Source organism: Zonotrichia albicollis, chromosome Z (genome assembly GCF_047830755.1).
Source record: "Zonotrichia albicollis isolate bZonAlb1 chromosome Z, bZonAlb1.hap1, whole genome shotgun sequence".
NCBI lineage: Eukaryota > Metazoa > Chordata > Aves > Passeriformes > Passerellidae > Zonotrichia > Zonotrichia albicollis.
Window position 1 is genome coordinate 31,252,647 of NC_133860.1, and position 23,238 is coordinate 31,275,884.

Below are 23,238 nucleotides of genomic sequence, written 5' to 3' on the forward strand. Positions count from 1 at the left end.
AAAATGGCATATATTTACCCAAAAAATTGCGTTATCTAACATGCAAATGGGGGGAAACCTTTCTTAGCTAGAACTTTTATGTTAACTGGGAACCTGCTACATTTCAAGATTGATTTTAAAAATCTGATAATTGACAGCATATCTATTTAATGTTAAGTAGAATCGAAAGAATAGCCTTTTTTAACTTAGTTTGTCAAATCAAAGTAATAGAACCACTCACTTCAGATAGGCTCAGTTAAACTTGTCTTGAAACCAATACCACAGCAATGTTTGAATCTTTTAATAAATCTAGCAAACCACAGCACTCTGCACATACATGGCACTCACTCTGAACAGTGACAAACAACAATCATTTGTTTTTATAACAACCATGATTTGCATCCTCCAAACACATAGGGCAGACAAGTTTAAGCTGAGTTAGAGATAAAAACAGTTTGTAACTCCTTTGTAAACACTACAGAGTGAAGTTGTTTTTAAATTAGGTATCAAATGGTCTTGAATCTAATCTCTGAATCTAATTTCAGATTACATGGCTATTTCTTCCTTCTGAAATTTATATCAAAAATCCCAAAATCTGCGTTAAAAAATGAAATATACTAAAGTATTTTTCAAATCCAACCTTTATAGTTAAAACTGCGAAAAAGAACAAGGTCACTCAGTGGAGGGAAGGTCATCAGAGGATATACATCAAGGCAGCTTTTATTCTTCAAAACAGCAAAGTACCATGCTTTTTTTTTACTATCTTTTAAAATAAAATTGAGAGTCATTATTGATTAGAAACACACGTTATAATGCATTTGGGTGTGGTTTTGATACCATATTTAGTTTCTAATTCAGATTTTGCATTCAATGTTACCACTGTAAGTGAATATGGCATTTAAATGGCGTTTTTTTGTCTTTAAAATTATTAATGAGAAAGTTTTTAGAGTATGTTCTAGATAGTTTCTGGGCAGATGTCTATGTATTTACTGTGTGGGTAAGTAGCGAGCACTTTCTTATACCAAGTCTGAAGGATTTTAAAAGCAAAAGAGTAAAAACAACAATCTTTTTTTAAAGACTAGAAACCCTTCATCTTTTATTTATCTGTACACATGCCAACTTTATGTTTCCTCAAATCATGTTGCAACGGTTGAATGCACTGGCTCACGCTTAGAAAAAACCCAACTTCTACCTCAGATGTTCTATTTCTATTTAAACTGTCGCATTCCTTCTTTCTGCTCCCCACGTCACTCTGTGTGTGTGGGAGGGTTTCCTTCACAAAAATGCAACAAGAGTGGCTTAGGTTTAGTATATTTTATTGATCTGCAAAGCATGTTTACTTAGGAGCAATACACTATTAAATCTAAAGGCACTTTCTCTCAGCATTTATATGTTTGCATAAACAGCTTCTTTGTCAAGATACAGAATGCAAAAATGTAAGGGAACCTCATCCTTGTTTATTCATATAACTCAAAAATTAATTAACTCATTCATCTCAAGTTTTATATGCACAAAAGTGTATATAGCAGCAGGACGGTCTAGCTGCAAGAGTAAAGCCATGATAGTCAGTGTTAGAGAGTAACAAGAAGGTAAAAGCACATTTAAATAGTCTGTATTGCATCTGTGTTTCATATAGAGAGATGGTGGTAAAGGAAAGGCAGCATTTAGGTGAGTGGCATGGCCTATGAGAGCTCATATAGAGACATCTGCATAGGTCCAACAAATTCCAGGGTCAAATCTGTCCTTACTTACTGGAAATGTAGCATGCCTACCCATTCTCCAAAATGTACACTTCCAAAGTGAGCTCTTGCATTTTCTTATCGCACAAATCTTAGTTTTATTTTACTCCCAGCAAAGGCTTTTATCAAGGATGATAAACTTAATTTCTGAACACCCGGAAAAAGCTATTAAAATAGACAGGAAACTTCCTCAAATATTCTTCTGTCTACATAGTTCTAGCAACATTTAGCTGAGTTTAGGTTTGCCATAACTTTTCTAGCTGTATCTAAGAGAAAAAATTTAAGTCTTTCACTATTAGAGATAAGGAGAGGGATATTACATGTTACTGCAAAGAGTGACAAATGAGTGGTACACTGCCTTTATTCCTGAGCAGTACCCAATTACTCTTTGTAAAACTGAACTAGCAGTCTGCGTGCACTCCACCTGAAAACATCACTCCTAAGTAGACAGCTGTTCAAAACCAGTCATGTTAATTCTCTCCCTATCTATACAACGTAGATAATCCTGTTTTGACTGTATGCACTATTGTCAAAGTGCTACCCTCAATTGCAAGCTAACTTTATCGTCTCCCGAATATAAAAGATCAAGCGCAGTGACTAAAATGATGAATGTGATGGATTAGAAAGGGAGCATGAGTCATTCGTGAAGAATATGGGCATTGTTTTCTTATCTCATTCAAATGCCAACTGCTGGCTTTCTAAGAGATTGTTTCAAAGCAATTCCCTCATGTTAGCAGTACCCAAAAATACAGGGAATATTGTCTTACTAAACAAGGCATCACAGTGTATATCTCTCTCTGCTCCATTCCACTTCGCAGGAGACTGTCATGATTATTTTGTAATAAACAACAGTGATTCAAAACAAAGAAAAGAGATTAGGTCAATGTCAATAATGTGGGTTTTTTTAAATTTGAGGGGAAAAGGTTTTACTTTTGCACCTAAATTAGATAGCTGAGTACATTATTTATGCAAGGTTATTTTGAGAAATACTAATAATTTTTTTATTATAACATTGCTTTTCCCCTCACATGAGGAAAAGAAACCCAGTGAAAATTATTAAACATGGCACATGGCCAGAGAAAGTCTCACCATAGGGCTTGGTTCTTTTCCTTATGTTGTTAATAATATCTGTTAAAGCATAAATGAACAAATATAAAAAACCAGATAGCAAAAAGAAAGCAAAATATATATAAAGGGCATTCAGTATTTTAAGCTACTGATACTAAAAGTATTCACTGCTTGCTTTTACAAATAATATGTAAACATCTCTACACACATCTCGAAGATATTAAAAATTTACTCATTAGCAACAAAATTAATAAATAAACATAATAAATAAGATGCTGTATATTTCAGAAAATATAAAGATTCTCCTATGTAAAATCTTGTCCATAATTTCTATTAGACTCAATTTTCTGAAAGTTTTAGGTGTCTATTTGAATTAGTTGAGGTTGAATATGCTCAAATGAGTATATTGTGCAGAAAGCAGGAAGAGCAGGAAACAGATGTATGACAGCAATCTTAAAGAAAATTGTCCTATATTTTTTAGAGAGACAAAGTACATGCAGCTCACACCCAAATAAACTGTGCACATCCCTGGTTTATATGTATAAACAGTATGGGCAAAACCATTTCAGACACGAAGGAAAATTAGTAGGCTAAAACAAATGGAAGAAAATATCATGTTATGTATTTCCTACTTTTCCTTATGTTTTAGTAACCAGAAATGAATGTAAATTGAGGCCTCCAGTTTTACAGGGAAGCTTTCAGGTTCATTCAAATTCAAATTAAAGCGAAAAAAATGAAATATTAAAATTTCCTTGGAGAGAGAAGTTCATAAATAACCAAATTTTAAAAAGAAATATTATAAGCCCCTCTTTTCTTCATTTGGGATTTTCGGATTCTAGATTACAGATCCTACAGACTATTGACATAGGTCTGGTAGCCACAGACCTATATCTCAAGTTTCTCATGTATCAGAGTGACTTGGTTTAAAATTATGTGAATCAGAACAAAGTATCTTGCTTCGATTTTTTTCCAATGTGAAATGTAAGCATTCTAAATGTGCAATTTCAGATGGCCATTTTTTCATGTCTAATTGCATCCCAGTAGAGACTTCTCTCCAGATGCATTTTAAATATTAGAATGAGTCAGATGTTGAATGTGTGACGTGCAGAAAATTCAAATTTGATATGGAAAAACCCATCAGGTAAAAGCAAAATCAGTGCTGTTGAGAAAATCTGATTCTGATAATGACCCTTTGACAAAAATATGGACCTTGTGCAAACCACATTTTTGTACAGTCTTAAATCATATGGATCATGAATTAGGCTGAGCATTTTCATTAAGGTTTGCAATGAAAAAGGGGAAGATTTGCTGAAGAACAGCTGTATAGGAACGGTATTCATCTGGATATGTCTACACTGGGTTTATTCTGGGAAACCTGGTCTGGCATAAATATTCCAAGAGTTCAGTTTTTGGATACTCCAATCACAAGAGAAAAGGCCACCCAGGGAAATCTGCTTCAAAGTAATTTTTTCACATTTATATTCCAGTTCAATCCAGAGTACAACTACATGTAGATAAACATTTTAAATTTAGAGAGCAAAGCAGACTGATCCAAATCCCCCCCCAGAACAAAGGGAACACTCTCTTCTACAACAGAGAATCTGCTTTTGGCCATGTGGTGCTTATAACACTTCCTGAATATTTACTCCAGGGTAAATGTGGGATACAACATCCTAAAACATGATAGGTCCAATTTATGTTTTTACTTTAGTTCACATTTTTTACTAAAGAAATGGCTTAGCGCACACTTTATGAAGTCTGTTATTTTTCCCTTGAATGTCTATCAAACACAACAGAAGACTTTACAATTTTATGTGCAATTTCTTCTATTCTTTCAGGTGTAAGGCTTACATAAAATATATTGTAGTTTACAGTTACCAGAAATCCCTTCACAATATACTTCAACATTAGCATTTATGAGTTGTGTTGATTCTTGAGAGAGAAACATGGAAGCCAAATTTTGATGACAAATAAAGCAAGTTCTTCCTTGCATCTGCTCCTTGACATATTTCTACAAGCTCTTTCGAAAACACAGAAAAACCATGGAAATAAGTTAGAATCTTTTAAGTGTATCAACTTGCTTTTCTATGCTCCCTCTAAATGATTGTTTCATTATTCTCATCCCATATAGGGAAGACCAGCTTTCTATCTGAAAGAAACAGAAGTATGCAAGGCAGCCAACTAATTCATTAGAGAAGTCATCCTCTTTAGCACCTATTATCACATCAGCAACATAGTGCTACAATCAACACTTACAAACCTGTCCTAATTTAGATCCTTCCATTAGGCACTAATATAATGTAACTACTAAAATAACTAGCACCAGCAGCATTAAATACTTACACCAATACTAGAGCATTCGTTTTAAGCATTTTAGTGAGAGTAAGGTAAAGTGGCAGGGCTTATGACAATAGCTGAGTTTGCAATGCGGAACAGTTCTCACAGTTGGTGGAGTTCTGTGATTACAGCTGGGAACACCTTCTCTGAATGACTATTCTCCCTTTTGAGGAAGCTATAATCCAGATATTAAAGTATAACTTTCCCTATTTTTAAACTTCTAAAAAGTTTTAAACCTCCCTGTAATTGATTTTGTACCTTTATTTTTCTGTTCTTATGGTTTTACATCTGAATTAGCTCATGGCCTTAAGACAATAAAGTAACATTTATAATCTGAGAAGACATTAATGGCAGAAATAATATACAGGAAAAAAAAGAAATCTCAGTAACTGTAAGGCTGGGGAAATCTAATAACTGTTTTTATCTAAGCACATTAGAAATCTAATGTCAAAAACACAGTCTAAAGTATATGAGACATCAGAAAATGTACAGAATATTACACCAAAGAGCTTGGAAGGAAACAAGGAGTTTGGAAAGAAAAATTATTAAAATTATTACTACTTGCCATTCTAGGCCTGCAAAAGCAGACTAACTACTAACCTGTCAGAGAACAGAATAAAGCATAAGTGAAAACCTATGTGGGCTTCCTAGATTCTCAGCAGTTGTAGTAAAAATGAGAACCTGATTTGTTTTCCCCTTCATTGATCATGACACACTGAGTTAAATCAACAGTGTCCTCAGATACCCTATTTCTCTAGACCCCACTAGCTTGGCATAAAATTTTGGTACCGCAGTTAATGCATGTCCTCAGTCTGCATTAAACCTACCTTGTCATTTAGCACTGCACAGCCACAGATTTTTCCTCTGCACTTTCTGTTATGGAAAAACCACACAAATTAATGTATTTTCCTGAGCTAATATATTTTTAGGCCTATCACTTTATGCCAGACCAGTGAAAAAGGTCATTACTTCATCATCTTAATGCAGGAGGAAGCCGACTGACCTCAGTGACTAGGTCAGTGCTGAGGGCAGGAGAGACCAGCAACTGAATTCCCAACAGCTGCACATAGAAATATAATTACTCACTGTAGATTAAGAAACCTGTGTGTCTCAGTCCTAAGGATGTCAGTTACATATTTTTGTTACTGATACGACTGCATTTTCAAATTGTGTTGTAAACAGAGTATCTGACTTGAGCAATTCCACTAATTTTGATCCCAGCCTATCTCTGATTTGTAATTTCACACTGTAATCTGTTCCAAGATGCACTTCACTAACTAAATGGACACACATTAATATAAATATATGAGTAAAAAGTACATTAGAATAGTAATATACCGCATCAGATCCTCGGAACCTCTAGGAATCAGGTGATTCCCATATGGTCCATATTTTTTAAGTACCCAATATAAGATTAGAATGTACTCAGAAACATTTATGAAGCTCTAAATGATGATTATCACATAATGATCAAATGCAGAAAAATGTCATGAGAAAATTAGCTTCCCTAATTGCTAACTATAGGGAAAAAAGTGCTAAGCTGATATATTATCAAAAAGGACAAAACCCAATGAAGAATAACATATCAAAATAACTATAATGAAATCCTTGAGCTCCAATAACTAAAGCAGAGATCTTACTGGAAAAAAAAAAAGTAATTGTGTAATTGAAAATGGTGCTCATAAGTAAAAATGTTGATATTTAAAATTATAGTTTTGGGTAGTATACTAAATAGCTTTTATATATATTACATGTATGTTAGCATAGTTCTTAGGGCATTATAAATCCTAACCATCTCCTGCCTTTCTGAATTTCCCTATCAAATATTAATTTAAGAAATTTATTTTATAATGAGAGAGACTTCCAGATTCTACAGCTGAAATTCCCAAATTCTTTTACTAGCAATGCTGATACCATCAGAAATGAAGAAGGTCTGATTTCTATTGCCCCTGAGGAAGTTATGAGACACAAATGGGCATCAATACAATGCAAAATCCCAGGTTACTAAATTCATCCTAAAACACCCCAAGAGCTGTAAACAATCCAACTGCAAGGACAGAAAGGAAAAGACAAAACAAAATAAATCAGAGTACCTGAAGGGCTCTTGCTGAGCAAACATTGGCTGACTTCCAGGGGAAATGCCAGAAAAGTAAGGCATTCCAAAAGCTTCACAGTCTCTTTTGGCTTTTAAAAAATTCACCATTCCAGTTAAATTCTCCACTACACTTTTATTTCATGAAGGGAACATTATAAATAAAAAGATCTGTAAAGCCCAGGTAAATGCCTTGCTTAAGGGACCATATGTTTTCCTAACCATACAACTAATTATTGCAAATACAGACAGGAACGTATAGGTTGAGAATCTTCAGATATTGTTAGTAATGACCTGCTGCAAGGTATGCTTCATTACAGGCTCTGATGTTTAGATAGCCAGATGGCATCAGTGGCAAAAGTGTCATCTCTCATCTGTACTTGCCTAGAAACCCTCCCCATATAAGATATGACTGGGTGAGTTCATCAGCTGGGACCCACACACTGGTTTTGCAATTACTGCACCTGAAACTGAATGCAGAATCTTGGTTTGCATAGACTGACTATAGCAGAGGACCAGAGTGCATTTCTGGTTTTGTGTGTACCTAGTGTTTTGTGTGTATCTGAAAGTTTTAGTCTTAATTTTTTAAGGAACTACTGGCTCAAACTCTGAGGCATGACAAAAATGTTTAGTCTATGAGTCATTATAGAAGGACACTAGTCTAAAGCAATGCAGATCAGAAAGCTGAGGATAAATCACACAGGGAGCTGCAGATAATAGGCTTTCTGAACCAAGGAGAAATTAGGCAGCATCATTAAGAAAGTCTGTGAAACTTCTTCAGAAAAGACCTTCTTTAGGAATTAAAAAAGCCTAGTGTTTAAAAAAACTAAAATGACATCAAAGAGCTATATTCCCTCCTACAAGTAATTTACTCTTATTTTGTCTGTAATGGATGGGCTGGAATGTGACTTAAAGTGGGGGGGGGGGGGGGGCATGGGGGAGCGAAACAGCTGCTACTTACTTTCACATTATATTTACCAATGTTCTTATTTTTAATGCCCAGTACACTGATATTCTGGAAGATGTCAGCTCTGGCAGTCATTTTATTGCAAGATGAGGGCCTAGGTTAGGAACTGCCAAGAGGTTCAAGCTGAGAGTACAGATACAATATGGGCTTATAATTATTATCATGGCAAAGAGTATAGCAATGTGATCTGAACAATTTTGTTGAACTACTTAGGTTGTAGGTTGGTACAGTGTTAACCAGGGGTGATCTTAACCCCTTTTCAGAGAGGGCTTTCAATTTTATCGTCTCCTTTGTGTTGCACTATGAGGTTTTTGTAACCTTTCAAAGACAAAAATCCAACTAATTTGTTTTGTTTTAATTTCATTCAGTCACGTTGTTCAAAAAGGTAGTAAGCAACCTGCAGCCTGGGCTCATTTTCCTATTTCTCTGTAACATTAAATTTAATCTACATTATTTCCCTTTACAGTATTTATAAATTAAAACCATGAGCATGCCTTAGGCATTTGGATACTTTCGTGTATCAGTTCAGACAGATGAAACAGCTTTCAAGACAAGGCTTTTAAAAGTTCTTTCAGTCTGCCGCCTGAAGCAACTAATGTGCAAGACAGAATGGAGCTATGGACTGGAAGAGTAGGCTGGATTGTGTCAGTTGAGGAGACACCATGTCATCCTTCCGACTTCCTTACTTCCTTTATTAACAGATTATCTGCAAAAGCTTTGACTTGCCACTGACTTACATTTTGGAAAAACTGACCTTTTTCTGGCTGAGCTCACATTGGTTTAAATAAATCTTCAAGCCAGTGACCACAATTAATGAGTTTAAAATTTTACTTAGCATCCAAACCCACTATCAGGTGCATTCATTTCAGCATCAAAAGTTAAAATTCAGAGTAGATTAAATTTTGACATGTTGCAGTATACCAGGAGAATAAAGCTTCCCTCTTGCCAAAGCTCTTGCAGTATCAGGAATGCAAAACCCTTTCAAACAAGTTCCCTGTCAGTTACATTCTGAATGCACCAGAAAAACAGATAACCATCATCATCATCATCATCATCATCCTCCTGTTTCCACTGATATCCCATGACAGCTTCACTGTCTTTTTTTAGTGTTAAAGAATTCATCCCCAGAGCCTGGAAAACAGCTAGGAAATGTCTTGTAACACCATGACACATGTAGAAAGGTCAATATGTTTTCCCTAAGAGTGGTCTTAAATATGCTCCTGATTCCAGGCTGGCATCCCACCTCTCTTTCGCTTGCCTCTGGCCTAAAAGACTGTCTATGCTGTGAACTTTATATTCAAATTTCTCCCCAATGTCCATTCAACATAAACAACAAATTCAGTTGCTGATAAAAAGAAATTTAGTGCTGAAAATTTCAGAAAGGATCTTTCCAAGTTTATGTGGACAGTAGAGAGAGAATATTGTTTCCATAAAAAAAGCCCTGAATGTGGGTAGATAGAAAAAAGGGTCTGAGCATGGGCATAATGTGTACAGCTTTCTTAAGATTGAATGTAGCTCTTAAGGAGCAGAGAGAATTTAAAAGTTTAGTGTTTTCTAAAAGTTAAATACTTCAATTAAGTGTAATCCAAGACTTCCTTTCATTTGCTAGCATGATTTTCATCCAGATCTTTAAAAAGCTGGTAGAAAATTTATGCTTTGTAAACATGAATGGAGGATGTTAGAAAGCAGAACACAGAATACAGCAGAATGGAACGATGTGCCAGTCAGCACTATGGTGACCTACTTTGATTGTAGCAATCCCATTTTTGAAGATATGTCAGTATTTTTTAGAAAAGCAGGCACAATGAGGTGTCAGCAAACATGCTGGTTATCATTAAAGATGTTGCCTGATGACTGCAAATACTTGTCTGTATGACTGACAGGCTTAGTCAAGGAGCTCCCACATTAATGTGCAGTATCATGTTCCTAAAGGAACAAATACTGTTATGGTTCTACAGTAGGAATATGTGACACTGAGCAAGATGCCCATCTACAATAAAGGTGATGGTTTATGGATCCTTAGATTGCAAAAACTGGAGAGACACGTACTTTCAGATCACCAATGAGAGTGCTGCTTGGGGCTTTTTGTTTTGGCTTTAGACCCATTCCAACAATTTCACTGTATCTCCTATAAAAATGTTCTGTATACTGCCAAATTATCTGACTTGATTAAAAAAAAAAAAAAGTATTTTTCACAGCCATTGTCCTTTAAATAGAAAGTCATTACCCATCCTTATAAATAACGCACAGTCACATTCTGTCCTTGAACATTCTGTTCCCACACAGAAAACTATCCTACAACTGACTCTATTTATCTTATTTTACTTATAAAAATCTTGATCTGTGTGTTTGAAACAATGGATCATTACACAACTCAGAAGTTTACAAACTGAGGATAACATTACATGAAACTAACGCCAATAATCTACCTCCAGTAGCATTGTGAAATTATGGCCTAAACTGAAAGCAGTGGTGAACTGAGTATTTCCATATTTCTTTTTAGGAAATTTCTTTTTTTATTTTTTTTTAGGGAATAAGGGGTTAATAAACTAGGATGACTTTAAAACTTAAAGTATTTTCTGGCTCACTTACTGACAGTGAATCAATGTCATTTTATTGACCATGAGGACTACAAAACAAACTTTAGTTCATTAGCAAGTGAGCCAACAAAATATGAAAGTAACCTTGAATAAATTGCAGGCAGCATATTACTAGGCATGTGTTTTTACACTAAATTCTGAAGCTAACTGTTTAGAAAAATAATGTTTAGAAAGCACAATGAAAAATGAACAATACTTACAACCATACCGTTTAGGGACACCCAGCAATCTGGTGGGAAATCCTGAAGTAATGGTACTAAAAACTGTAGACAACCATCCCAGTGGCACAGCAGGAGCATCATTCCAATCAGATTAAAGATTCTCACCACTGCACTGGCCAGATCGTATGTCATGTGGAAAATCTGCAGACAAAAATTACAGGTGATGTACATGTTGCAAATCAGAAATCAAACTCATTTAATTCCCATCAGGCAGCTTAAAGGAAAAGAAGTGTCATCCTGAACTTCTAAAAAAGGTGAGGTTTCTAAGGCAGGATCATTAATTTGAGCACATTAATTTTAGCAGAGAACCATACTGACACACCTGACTCTTGGCTGCATGCCAGTGTTATGTAAGCTCATGAAAAAGGCATATATTGGATAGAAGTCACCCACTAAAGTGTTTTCTAAAAACCTCCTACTCCTTTCAATTGAAGCAAGACTCACAAATTAAAAAATACCACGTAAAGCTAGTGATACCATTACTTACCTATGAGTTTGGTATCTAAATACCCAAAAGTTTTTGGAGATTTAATGATCCCTTCAGAAGATTCATTTTTGCATTTATTACCTTCTAAAATGCACAAAATTCTTAGTGAAGAATTACATTTTTTGTCTTCTACTTTTATACTTTTAATCCAATTTGTATATACCAGTCATCAATCAAAAATGACAAAAAGGTAGCTGATAGCTCTTAATAATTAGCATTTCCCTAAAATGCTGATAATCCCATGGCTACTACATAGGCTACTGCAGTAGATAAATTCATATCAATTTAATACAGTAAGTTGGATTTCAATGTGTTCCTCTGTTCTTTAGACACAAACCATTTACATCTGAGAAGTGTCTTACAGTAAATCACACGTAAAATTCTCAAAAACAACAGAGACATTTTTAAGTTTGTCATGGGCAAATTTGCTGGACAGAATTTGCATAAAGAGCACTAGTCAGCTGTTGATATAGTACGAAAAAATGGATTTAGCATTGCTCTGCTATATTGGTTTTAATGTACTTCCAATCTATAAATACAGACATATTTCATACTTCTTACACAAGTCAACCAACTAAAGATAAATATATGACATTTTAATATGCATAATTATCAGGAGTTATATTTAGAAACTAAAGAATGTGAAGTTGGTGTTGCATAGAATTTTAAAATAATAAAATACTGTTTAGTAGTGTGACTAGACATAGAAACCAGAGGATTTAGGACTGAAAACATCAGATGGCTAGAGATATATGGGCACAGTGGTTCATGAAATTCTGCATATTTAAATAAAATAAAAATCACACATAAAAGAGGGAAAGTCTGTGTCCTAAATTTTACATATCTAAACTAAAAGCAGAGGTAAAGTATCCACATTGCAAATGAGTGCAAGTACAGATATGGAGAGCACATTGTGGTGTCATTAACTTTCTGTTCATGGGAGTTGGTTGTTGTTTGAAAATGGCAGTTTATATTCTGAGTCCCAAAATGCAAAACCTGCATATTAGAAACATACTTCAGACACTAACACTGTGTACAAAACATGTTTTTCAGTCTAGAGGGTTTAAAGAGAATGCATTCCAAATTTCAGTTCAACAGTCATTGGAAATAGAGGCTGGTAACATAAATCCTATCCAAACACCATCTAGCTGCTGTCAAAATTGAGAAGATAACACTGATATTTAGGAGTAGGAAATGGAAATAAAGAGTCGCTATTATGCATTTTTCTTTCTAAGCAATGGATTTGTGTTACAGGCATTTCAATAGCTTCAGTTTCAGTAGCTGTTACGAACCAAAACAGTGGATGTGGGCACAGAAATTATTTTATTTTGAAGAACTGGAAAAAATAGCAAGGATTTCTACTTTGTCAACATGGTTCCTATACTACACCTGCAAAGAGCAGGTAATCCCTGATCACATGAAAAGTGTTGGAACTTTTTCCCTCAAGTTTTCCATTAGGCTTTGCAGTAAGAGACTCAGGGAAAGACCTGATTGCCAAAACTCTCCAGAGTTCAAAACCCAGCAATCATATATACCTAAGGTTCCGCATCCTCATCCTGACTCTGCATCTATGGGCTTAGGAACTGCGCTGCTGTGTTTGGGTTCTTCCAGGACTGTCTCATCTTGTCACTGTTTTCTTCAAAGTCTTTGCATTATTAGTGTGCCTCTGCCAAAATGGCCACATACTGCAAGAATGCTAAAAGGTTGGAAATGTTGTATGAACCCAAATCCATCAAAGGAAATGACTGCCAACAGTCTGTGTACAGCACTGCAAACTTCCATCATCTCTGAAACTTTGCTCCAGAAGTAGCTTCTGTGAAGCTTAGTGTTAAAATGTTGAAAATGCTTGAACATATCCAGGATATTGTCTAGACTGCATAACATGGTAATATTTTATCAGCATTTCAAACATACCATTCTTTTATTGCTTATCTTTTGCCTATTATAGCTTAATATTTCTGTAGTCTATCCTAATAACTGTGATGCCTCTGTGCTAAAAAAATTACTCCAACAGAAAAACCTTAAGCAAGTGTTGGAAAAACATTAAAAAAAGTCTTTGCATACCCACTCTGCAGTAAATAGTATCTGACAGTTTTTCTTCAAAAAGGAACTTATGGAAATGTGTCTTTCGTTGGAAAAAAAAATTAAATACTGCAAGCATACATTGTTCAATGTAAACAATAATATTTGTTTGTAGTATTGTATTGACATATTTACACTTAAGGGGTGGGAGGGGTGGGATGTGTTGATTTTTTTAGACTATAGCCAAAATACCCTGTGGACTGAAGTCACATACTGCATGTTTAATGTTCTTCCATTCAGGAAATGATTGTGATACCATGAAGCATGGAGGACGAGTAGAAGAAACCAGATTTTTATAGCATTTTTTTGGTAATCACAAATTACAATTCTCGTATTAATGAGATAAACCTCATTAAGACTACTAGGAGATATGTGACGTGTGGTTTTCTCAGAGATAAAGTGGAGGACAGAAAACTAAAGCCATTCATTTGAGGAAATGGTGGCTTAGCCATCAGCGGGTCTTCCAGTGGGATAGAAAGAAATACAAGAAGACCACGAATCAGTTTACCTTGATTTTGCAGAACAGATGTGTACTGAAATCTCTCTATTTCAACAAGTTTTTTTAACAAGATACTATTCATAACAAAAATAATTCAAGCATTTGCACACAATTAAAGTTAAGCTCCTAAGCCCTTCACTCATGTAGTTAATATAAATGCTTGGATATCATTAAACATTTACCATGCAAAAATGCTATGCAAATAAGAGGAAATTACACCTGCAAAATCCATTTGAAAATCTGGCCACTTTATTTAGATTCCAAATTTCATACCTAAATATTCAGTTTAACTAGAAAGACAGTAAATTTTGGATGACATATTTCTAAAAAAAAATTCTAGAATTACTTAGGATTACTGCTCATGAGAAAAAATTAAAATCCTCCTGAGAACTAACTGTTCCCACAGTTTTGTTTCATATAATAGGAAAAGCTTCATAAATATTTCTCCTTTTTAATTACTACTCAACTTCATTTCAGTTTTTGTTATGTTTTTCTGTATGCATTTGGCTATAGCACTGTCATTTTTCATAGTTTCCAAATACTTGAAAATTTAAAAAATCTAGCCTGTGAACTCACTTCTTTTAACTCATAATTTCTTCCTTGATTAATTTTACAGGATTTTATCAATAGCCTGGAAACCTTTTTTCCTGAATAACTGACAATGCCTAGGACAATGGCTGAAATGGAGCCACAGATTAACAGTTTCCAGTCTTTTGGCACAATATTGCTCACAGAGAATAAGAAATTGCTGAAGAAGTCAGACTTCACATGTTTTATCTCAGTTTTCACTCACACTTTATTAATGACCCTTTTTATTCCCACATAAGAAGCAGAAAGCAGACTACTCTTTCCTCACATTTGTAATGGAGTGTATATATCATATTGGTCCTGCTAACTTTGATTTTTGAGCCTGAGATGGAAAAACCTTTCCAGTCTTACCAGCCCATATGCTTAATTGCATTTTAGGGCTGTCATTTTAAATTAGTAGCACACGTATTGTTTAACCAAGCGAACACAAAGCTGTAGAACTGCTGTCATTCATGCACAGGTTGCCTCTTCTGCATTTTGGTAATGTAGTATTCTGGTAATGTAGTATTCTGCATTCTGGGATGTAGTATTTGTTTAGTTGTGATTTTTAGTTCAATGCAGAATCACACAATCATAGAACCATAAAAAATATGGAAAAGACCTCCAAGATCAGCAAGTCTAACTTCTGCCTGAACACTACCCTACCAACTAGTCCATGGCACTAAGTGCCATATCCAGTCATTTCTTGAACACTTTCAGGGATAGTTATTCCACTGTCTTTGATTTATAGGTTCAGTTTATCTAAAAATTAATTTTTATAAATCATCAGAATTTAATTCTGATTAAATGAAGAAAAAAACTTTGGAATCTCCTAGAAAAAGAAATGTATTCAAATCTCACGTCATTGAGTTAATGCAGTACTTCTCAGAAGTACTAAAGGTGCTTAGCATCACAAAGCTGTCTCAGGTTTAGTCTTCAAATGGAGACCTGCAAACCTGCCGGGGCCAATATGAAATGGAACTTGCACCAGGAGAGCTGAGGAGTCTGGAATCTTAAACAGTGGGGAAAAAGGGAGAGCTGCTCATGTGCAGCTCTGGAAGGCATGCTGAAAGCTGTGCTTCCAGCAGTGAAACTCCAAGCTAGACTGCAGGGCAAAATAACAGCTATGAAAGTGACAATGGTTTTTTGGATTCTGTTTCTGGGTCAGCCCAAAATTATTAGTTTTATCCCTCAGAGCACCAACTAAACAGAGATTAAAACAGTAGGATCTGAATTCTCCTATCTGAGCTGAATGTTTACTTTTAAGATAGCAGCTGCAACAAAGCTTCCCCAGAAATAAAATAATATAAAAGGGAGAGCACAATGCCTCTTTTTGCGCATTCATCTCTCAATCTTCTTTAAACCACGAAAGGCAACCATGGCTTTTTTCCTTTATCTATTTCATATTTGACAAATCAACTTCAAAAGATATTCTTCATAAATATCACTTGGGATACCACGAGTCTGATTCAACTCCTACCAAAGCCAGTTTCTTTAAGAACTGCAGGTTATCACACTCTACACTAGAAATACATCTGCACAAGCAGATGTAAACACGCATTGATTGAAATTCCTGGCTATGCCCTCAGGGTAACATTTTACACTCAACTGACTCCTGATATGTGTGCCTAATTTTATGATAAATAATTTATCATTGATAATTCAGTAGTGGGAAAAGGTATACAGCATTATTTAATCCAATTGTATTTGTGACCTTAAGCTGATGACAAATGCAAAGATCTGCTTCTGCTTGAGCTGACCCTGAAGGGAAAACACCAGTGATTTCATAAACAGAGCAAACTATTTTTAATCAAACATATTCAGAAAAAAAAGAGCTGAGAATGGCCTATTTTATGTGACCTTTAAAATTTGTTACTTTCTAGATGGAGTCAGTCTGACATTAGGTTTTATAATAGGAGTCCCATTTATTCCAATTCAAGGAAATGTACAAATAGAAGCCAGCATCTGCTGATCAAAAAGAACAGAACAACAGAATAGAAATGTGACAGGTTAAACCTGAAAGCATTAATAGAACTACTTTGCTAAAGGACTATTTAGGCAAGACTTGAAAAGGTAACATATAACCAGAAAGCAATATTTATTTACCATATTTAAGTCCTGCAATATTTATTTACCATCTATAAATTCTGCAAATACCATATAATACTGTAAATTGGCAAATGCTATACTAAATATTAACTCTCGCACAGAGGTCATGACTTCACTCTCAGAATGTGTGGTTTGGTTATCCTCATGTGATAAATGTGGGGGACCTGTCTTGACATCTAAATACAGGGTAGCAGTCACTTTATCTCTACAAAGAAAAAAGCAAGCAAATGACAAAGGATTCAGGATTCTGAAACAAAATCACCAGTGCTAATTCTCACTTGTTTCTACAGAGGTGGAGATCTCATTCATCACTTATACTGATGACATGAAGTATCTTATTAGATAGACTAAGCATTTATCTGAAGTGAAGCAAAGTAAAAGCAAACCAAAAACATTTCACAGCTGTCAGAAAGACATAAACATAGAATACAAACAGCCTGTCTCTGTAACAAAGTTCAGCTGTAACCCTTCTTAAGTCATAGTACTAAACTGAGTTGAGCATATGGCAAATAACACTGGAACTTGAACATGAGCATAGAGACTGATAATTTTGGCAGCTAGAAGTGTAGGTCTGCTCCCACTTCAGCATTATTTCAAGCATCAGCATCACCTGAGCTTCAGCTCAACTTCTTGATGGGTCAAATATTTCCTCTGACAGCATCACTGAACTCAAGCTGGAGACCTCTGAGCATGGAGCTGAGCTAAAAGGGACATTTATTTTCTTTCATAATTATTTAGATCTTAAAAAGAAGGCAGCTAGGAGATGTAGCCAGTCTGTAAATGGTCCAAAATATTATTTTAGATTTTTCTTACTAGCTGAGCAAGAGGAACTGTTTTATTTCTTTTATTAATGTGAGGATGTACTTTGGCAGAAACAAGAGAAGAGAAATAAGTTATTCCCCTTCAGTCTTTGCCAAGGCAGGGATTCCCACTATGCTAAAAAGGCAGTTGAACAAGCAATGTGAATCCTAAAAAATATCACTGCTTACAACTTTTCAAATATCAGATACCTGACTGCATCTTTAGAAATTAGTATCAGATTCTGAAGTCTATATACCCCAATTTTAACACAATTATACAAGCAGCTTTCATCATTAGTGGATCTGAAAAAAGCAATAAATACCAGACTTACATTTACCAAGAAATCTACAATAAAATATATCTAAATGCAAAGCCAATGCAGGGAGAACCTTAGGAAGTAGCAAATTCTTCACAAAAAATGCACACTTGATAAAATTTTTCTACAACATTTTTGATCATTCAAGTCTCTCAAACCCTGAACCCAATTTTATTTTCATTTTTAGGCATAACTTTGGTAGCAATTAGACTCTACCCTCAGCACACTAGGCCTTTTCCAAAGAGGTGGGTATTTAGGAGAGCGAACAGAGCAGTGCCCTGACTGTACCTTACATTGAAATGGGTGGAAAATGATCCAGTCCACTGGCCCCTGGATCAAACGGTGCAATTCAATCAAAATGAATAAATACAAAGCAGTTACAATGCTTTCTGTGCATTTATAAATATTTTTACAATCATCATTGTACAAATGGGACACATATAACCAACTTCTTTCAATCTCAGTTTTTTCCTGACCTTCTTTTAAATTTTTTTTAAGGTAGTAATATTTTTATCTTCCCATCTCTGTGAATACAAAATGAAATCAGATACTTTTCCATAGTATGTTAAGTACCAGAAGATTGGATGTACAAAGAAATTTGGAATTTTTTACATTTACAAAAACTGTACCTGAATCTAATGTTGTAAAACAAATTTTTCAGTAGATCTGTACATTACGTGTCTCAGCAGATGCAGATTTGGGAAGCAAAGGAAAGTGAGTGTAGAAAAGCAGAAAGTTTTCTCTTTTGTGATCCTAACTCCTCCTCAAAGCATCACTTTGAGATTTAAGTGGATGGTTCATTAAGCACAGTTCTTTTTACGTGATGCCTTCTCCCCAACTCAAATTGCCACATAGCTGAGTTTCAAATCAATTGTCCTAATTATAATATGGCAGTGTAATGATCTCATTGAAGACAATAGAAATAATGAAGAATATTTCTTCTGGGGAATTTAAGCTGATGTCTTTCTGAAGGTGATGAGGTTAATCTTCCAAACATGGAAATAATGGGCAAGGAATTGAAAATTAAAGTAATTATGTTAAATTTCCTGTGGAATAAGTTCTGAGATGAAACTGGTTCTAAATGCTTTTTTTTAATAGCATGCAATACCTTCCTTTTGAAAAGCCCAAGAAATGTTGCTTTATGTGGCACAATTGTTTTAATGTTTATAAATTTGAGTTGTTAAAAATAAATTTAAGCTGTGAATGAAATATGTAAAATTCCATACCATATTGGAATCTGAATTTTGCTTTTGCTAGTAATTTAATTGATGTGTTCATAGGTCAATAGTTACAAAAAAAATCCAACACTATCAGTACAATTCAAGGTAGTTGATTAGGGCACAACATTGCATGAAATTTGGAACTGTTCAACAGCTGAATGCTTAAGGCCCTAAAGACATGAAATTCATTTGCTCTGCTGAAAATCTTAAAATAGTCACTCACATATCATTGTAACTCAAAGGCATAAAAGTCCAGGAAATAACATGTAAAAGTACATATGTGAATAAATAACTCTTCCAGGAAGAAATCACTGATTTGTGATCTAAGTCAATGTTTCACAATATTGACAAATTATTCTAAAAATTATATAGCTAATTGAATGAAACTACAGAGAACCTTTTCTGTAGGAAGTGAAGATCATTGTGCAAAAAAAAAAGTTTACAGTTAAAATCTTACTGCCACTAAAAGTCACATGGAGGACATCTTTTAGAGTTTTAAAGGTTTAATTAAAAAGATTGCTGGGCAGGTGCAAAGAACACACCAGAATTAAAATCTTAATACCTTGCCTCAAAAATCACCAGCAGAATTTAGGAATTCAGTTGCATGATAAAGAGCAACATACAGCCAAAGAACCAAACCAACAAACAAAACCAACACAAACAAACAAACAAAAAAAAACACCAACATTTTAAAGAAGCTGCTTTTGAAATTTGCAAATGAGTCTCTTTTCAAAAATACTATGTTTATTTGGTTTAGTACATAAAACTACTTTGAGCTGAATTATTCATATGCTGAATTATTCTATTTTTCTGTGTTCAACAACTGATAAATACATGACTATCATTATTAGGAAAAGTGAGAGTATGTTTGCATGCACACGAACATGATTTGCTCACAGCCCTTAATACTCAACTTTTCTACAGATAGCCTGTCAACCTAAAAAAGTGAGAGATTGAGAAAAAAAATCTGAAAGACAAAATAGACATATAGATAGTATTAGAAAAGAGGAAATATAGTAAGAAGAAACAAGTGTTCTTTCATGGTCTTGTTTGGGTGTTGTGTCTGATGGTTAAAATTTTTTTTGCATTCAACACAGAATCAACTTAGATTTTACATTTTAATGCTAGTGATTTTAACAGACTGATGAGGGGCTCATGTGTCTAGACTTTTTCCACTGTTTTTTGATAAAATAAATGAATATTAAATAATTAAAAACATTTAACATGGTCATTTTATTATGCAAATGTATTTTGAAAAATAAAACTGCTTAAAAAAAAACCTGTTAGTGTGTAGCAAGCCTAATGTGTAAGTTCCTCTCATAGTTTACTATAATACAATCTCTCAAAGTTTATGTTTGGTAACTTTTTTTTTTTTTTTTTTTTAACTAGCCAACCTCATTAAACACAATGCCTAATGGGAATAATGGAAAAAGATAGATCCACTAGACTGCACTTTCCAAAAGCTGACTGGGGTTCCTCTTGCTGACATTGGAGTTACTCTAGGTGATCACCTGAGGTCTCTCTGCAGAGATTTGGTCGCAACATTTCATCATTCCACTCAGATTTTATGTGACTGCCCAGACTTGATCTGCCCAGAGATCTGCTGCTGAACACTACACGAATAAACATCTTTTGCACAACTAATGCCTTTCAGCTGGCTATTCATGTTGCAGTAGACCACACATACCATTGCTTCTCCCAGGAAAACTTCTGCCCTCTCAACTATTTTGATTTCACGTATCAACATTTCTGCTGATCTTTTCTAGATGTTATTGCCAGATTTCATTCAGACAATATTTAAATCCAGCCCGCACTTGGTGACGGGAACAACCTTCTGTGCACTCATTCCTTGCACTCTTGCATTGATCTACTGCTGGGGATTGTCTGTGGGATTGCCTGCAGCCTTTCCCAGTGGATCCACACAGACACCAGAAAAACCAGCTGTGTGCTGCTCCACTGAAGAACATGCTCCATCCTGTGTTCTGCAAACCTTACAGGTTTAGCAACCAACAGTGAGCTCTTTCTGGTAAATATCCCACCCAGACCACAATGCTGAAGGCTCAGTAATTTAGGCTGCTTTCTTACAGCTTGTTGTTTATAAAAGTGACAGAATTTTATCTGCTTTCAAGAGCAATTCATGCAGCCTTTAGCTCTCTGACCCCCCATCTCCAGTTGCAACCTGTTGCAAGCACATCAGCAAAACATCAGGATGGTTGGTGCAGGTTGGTGCTTGTGTTAGCTCTGCTTTGACATCACAGGCCAGGGTTCAATGCTGTGCTGAAATACTGCAACGCTGAGCACAGCGCAAAGCAAAAACATCTCTCATTTCACACTTTTTTTAACCAGATGCTTTTCACTTTTTGGTTTCTTAGGGGGATTAGCATGCTAAGCCTCGCACAGCTTTTTTGCAGTGATCTCCTGCTTTGTCTCCAAAGTGCAGCTGGAATCAAACTGGCTCATGAGCAACAGCATAATATATGTGGCAGTCTGGCAGCCAATGGAAAAGATGTGGTGAAACAAAACTAAGAACCTGAAGCAAACATGCTCTTCTTCTGTGAATTATCCCACGTGTCCCAACTTTTTTAACTCTTCCTCAAACGGAAGGAAAACTTTGGAACAATTCCTTGGGATATTTGAATCCATTTACATTGCAGGAACTTTCTTCTTGTTGACTGAATGCATTCCTCTACTATACAGGCTGCAATCAACCTTTCTCCATCTCCATCAGTCTGTTTCTGTCTAGTTATATTTTACAGCTCTAAGCATACTGATGTTTTCCTTTTCTGGTTTCTCTAGGTTGCTTATATTTAAAAGAAAAGAAAGATTTCTAAAAAAATTGAACATAATTATTTTTAAGAAAAGAGTATTCCTACTTTCCTTTTGCCAATTATAAGCAATTCCAATTTGGTACTGAGATTTTGGCTCGCTTTATATTTTGAAAGGCAGACTCTTCTGTTACTAGACATCTGGAGGGAAACTATTTACTTTCAGTAAGTAGATGAGAATTTCCCCCTAATTTCTATGCCTTCTCTTATTCTTGTTTTCCAGAGCATCCCTGCAGTACAATTTCAGTTAATCTATTCCATGTTCTACTTTTTCTACATCCTGTCCCTGTGCCATACCTTCTTTTTTTCTTTTATACACTCCAATAGAGAACATGAGTATTATATAAAAAAAATATTCATAAAAGAGTCTCAAGTCCAGAATAAGTAACAGTTCCATCCTTTTTTTAGAATGACTGTACCCAATGGCTACCATGGAAAGGTCAGCAGTTCAACTACCACATTGTAGCAATATTGCCAACTCTGAGCCAGTATTATTGTGATTTAGGTTACTCTGTAAACCTGTGATTCACTTAAAAATATTTTTTGGGTTGTTCATATTTGCACTCCAAACTTCCCTCAAAAACTGATGGCTAAAAATAGTTATGAAAACATAAAAAGAAAATAGTAATAAGTCTGAGATACTTGCAAAATCACTCAACTCCAGGAAATGGGAGAGAGAAAGAAAAGCATTATTTTAAGGCCTACAATAAAAATGCAAGAGTTTGCAAGTTTTTAATGATATTTTAATCATCTCCCTTTTACTAACTTAATCCTAAATTACAGGAGCCCTTTGTTTCCAGAAGGCTAAATCCTGGAGCCATTTATCCTGTGTGCTCCCTGTGCTGCAGATTACATTTCTGTGACTGTGCTGTGACGGAGAGCGAACAGCAAGAACAGTATTTACGCAATTGCAGAGTGGCAGTGGGATGGAGAAGTATTTATATCATTGCATTTGGCAGCACCAGCACTAGATGCTTCAAGTGTTTCCAAAGGCTGTGGTACAGCTAATAGCCCAGGAAGTGAACAGTGGAAACACAGAGGTGGCAGGAGGGAGGAGAACCAACACACAGTGAAAACCAACTCATCATGCATGGAAATGGGCTAAGATTGTGCACTGTTCAGGCAGTGCCATCAGGAGCATGGGTGACAGCACCTCACATGTTGTTGACAAGGATGGAAAAAGCATCGCTGAAGCACAGAGCAGCAGAAGTGGTGAGTGCCAGGAGGAGCACAGGCCTGCTGCCAGCGGGGCTGCCTCTCCTGACACTGTCTGTTGTTGATTACAACATTTCCAGTTGACCAGGTTTGCCCACGGGCCATGACCACGTA

At 35.4% G+C, this 23,238-nt stretch overlaps 1 protein-coding gene across 2 annotated transcripts in view; it reads right to left on the bottom strand.

Annotated features, from left to right (window-relative positions):
* The window catches only part of HCN1 (hyperpolarization activated cyclic nucleotide gated potassium channel 1), a 190,738-nt gene that overhangs the window by 79,693 nt on the left and 87,807 nt on the right, over positions 1 to 23,238 (bottom strand). For both annotated transcript variants that reach the window (XM_074532372.1, XM_005495368.4), the window contains exon 3: positions 10,983 to 11,144. In XM_074532372.1, coding sequence (XP_074388473.1) covers positions 10,983 to 11,144 — 162 coding nt within the window. The remainder of the gene's footprint in view (positions 1 to 10,982; positions 11,145 to 23,238) is intronic.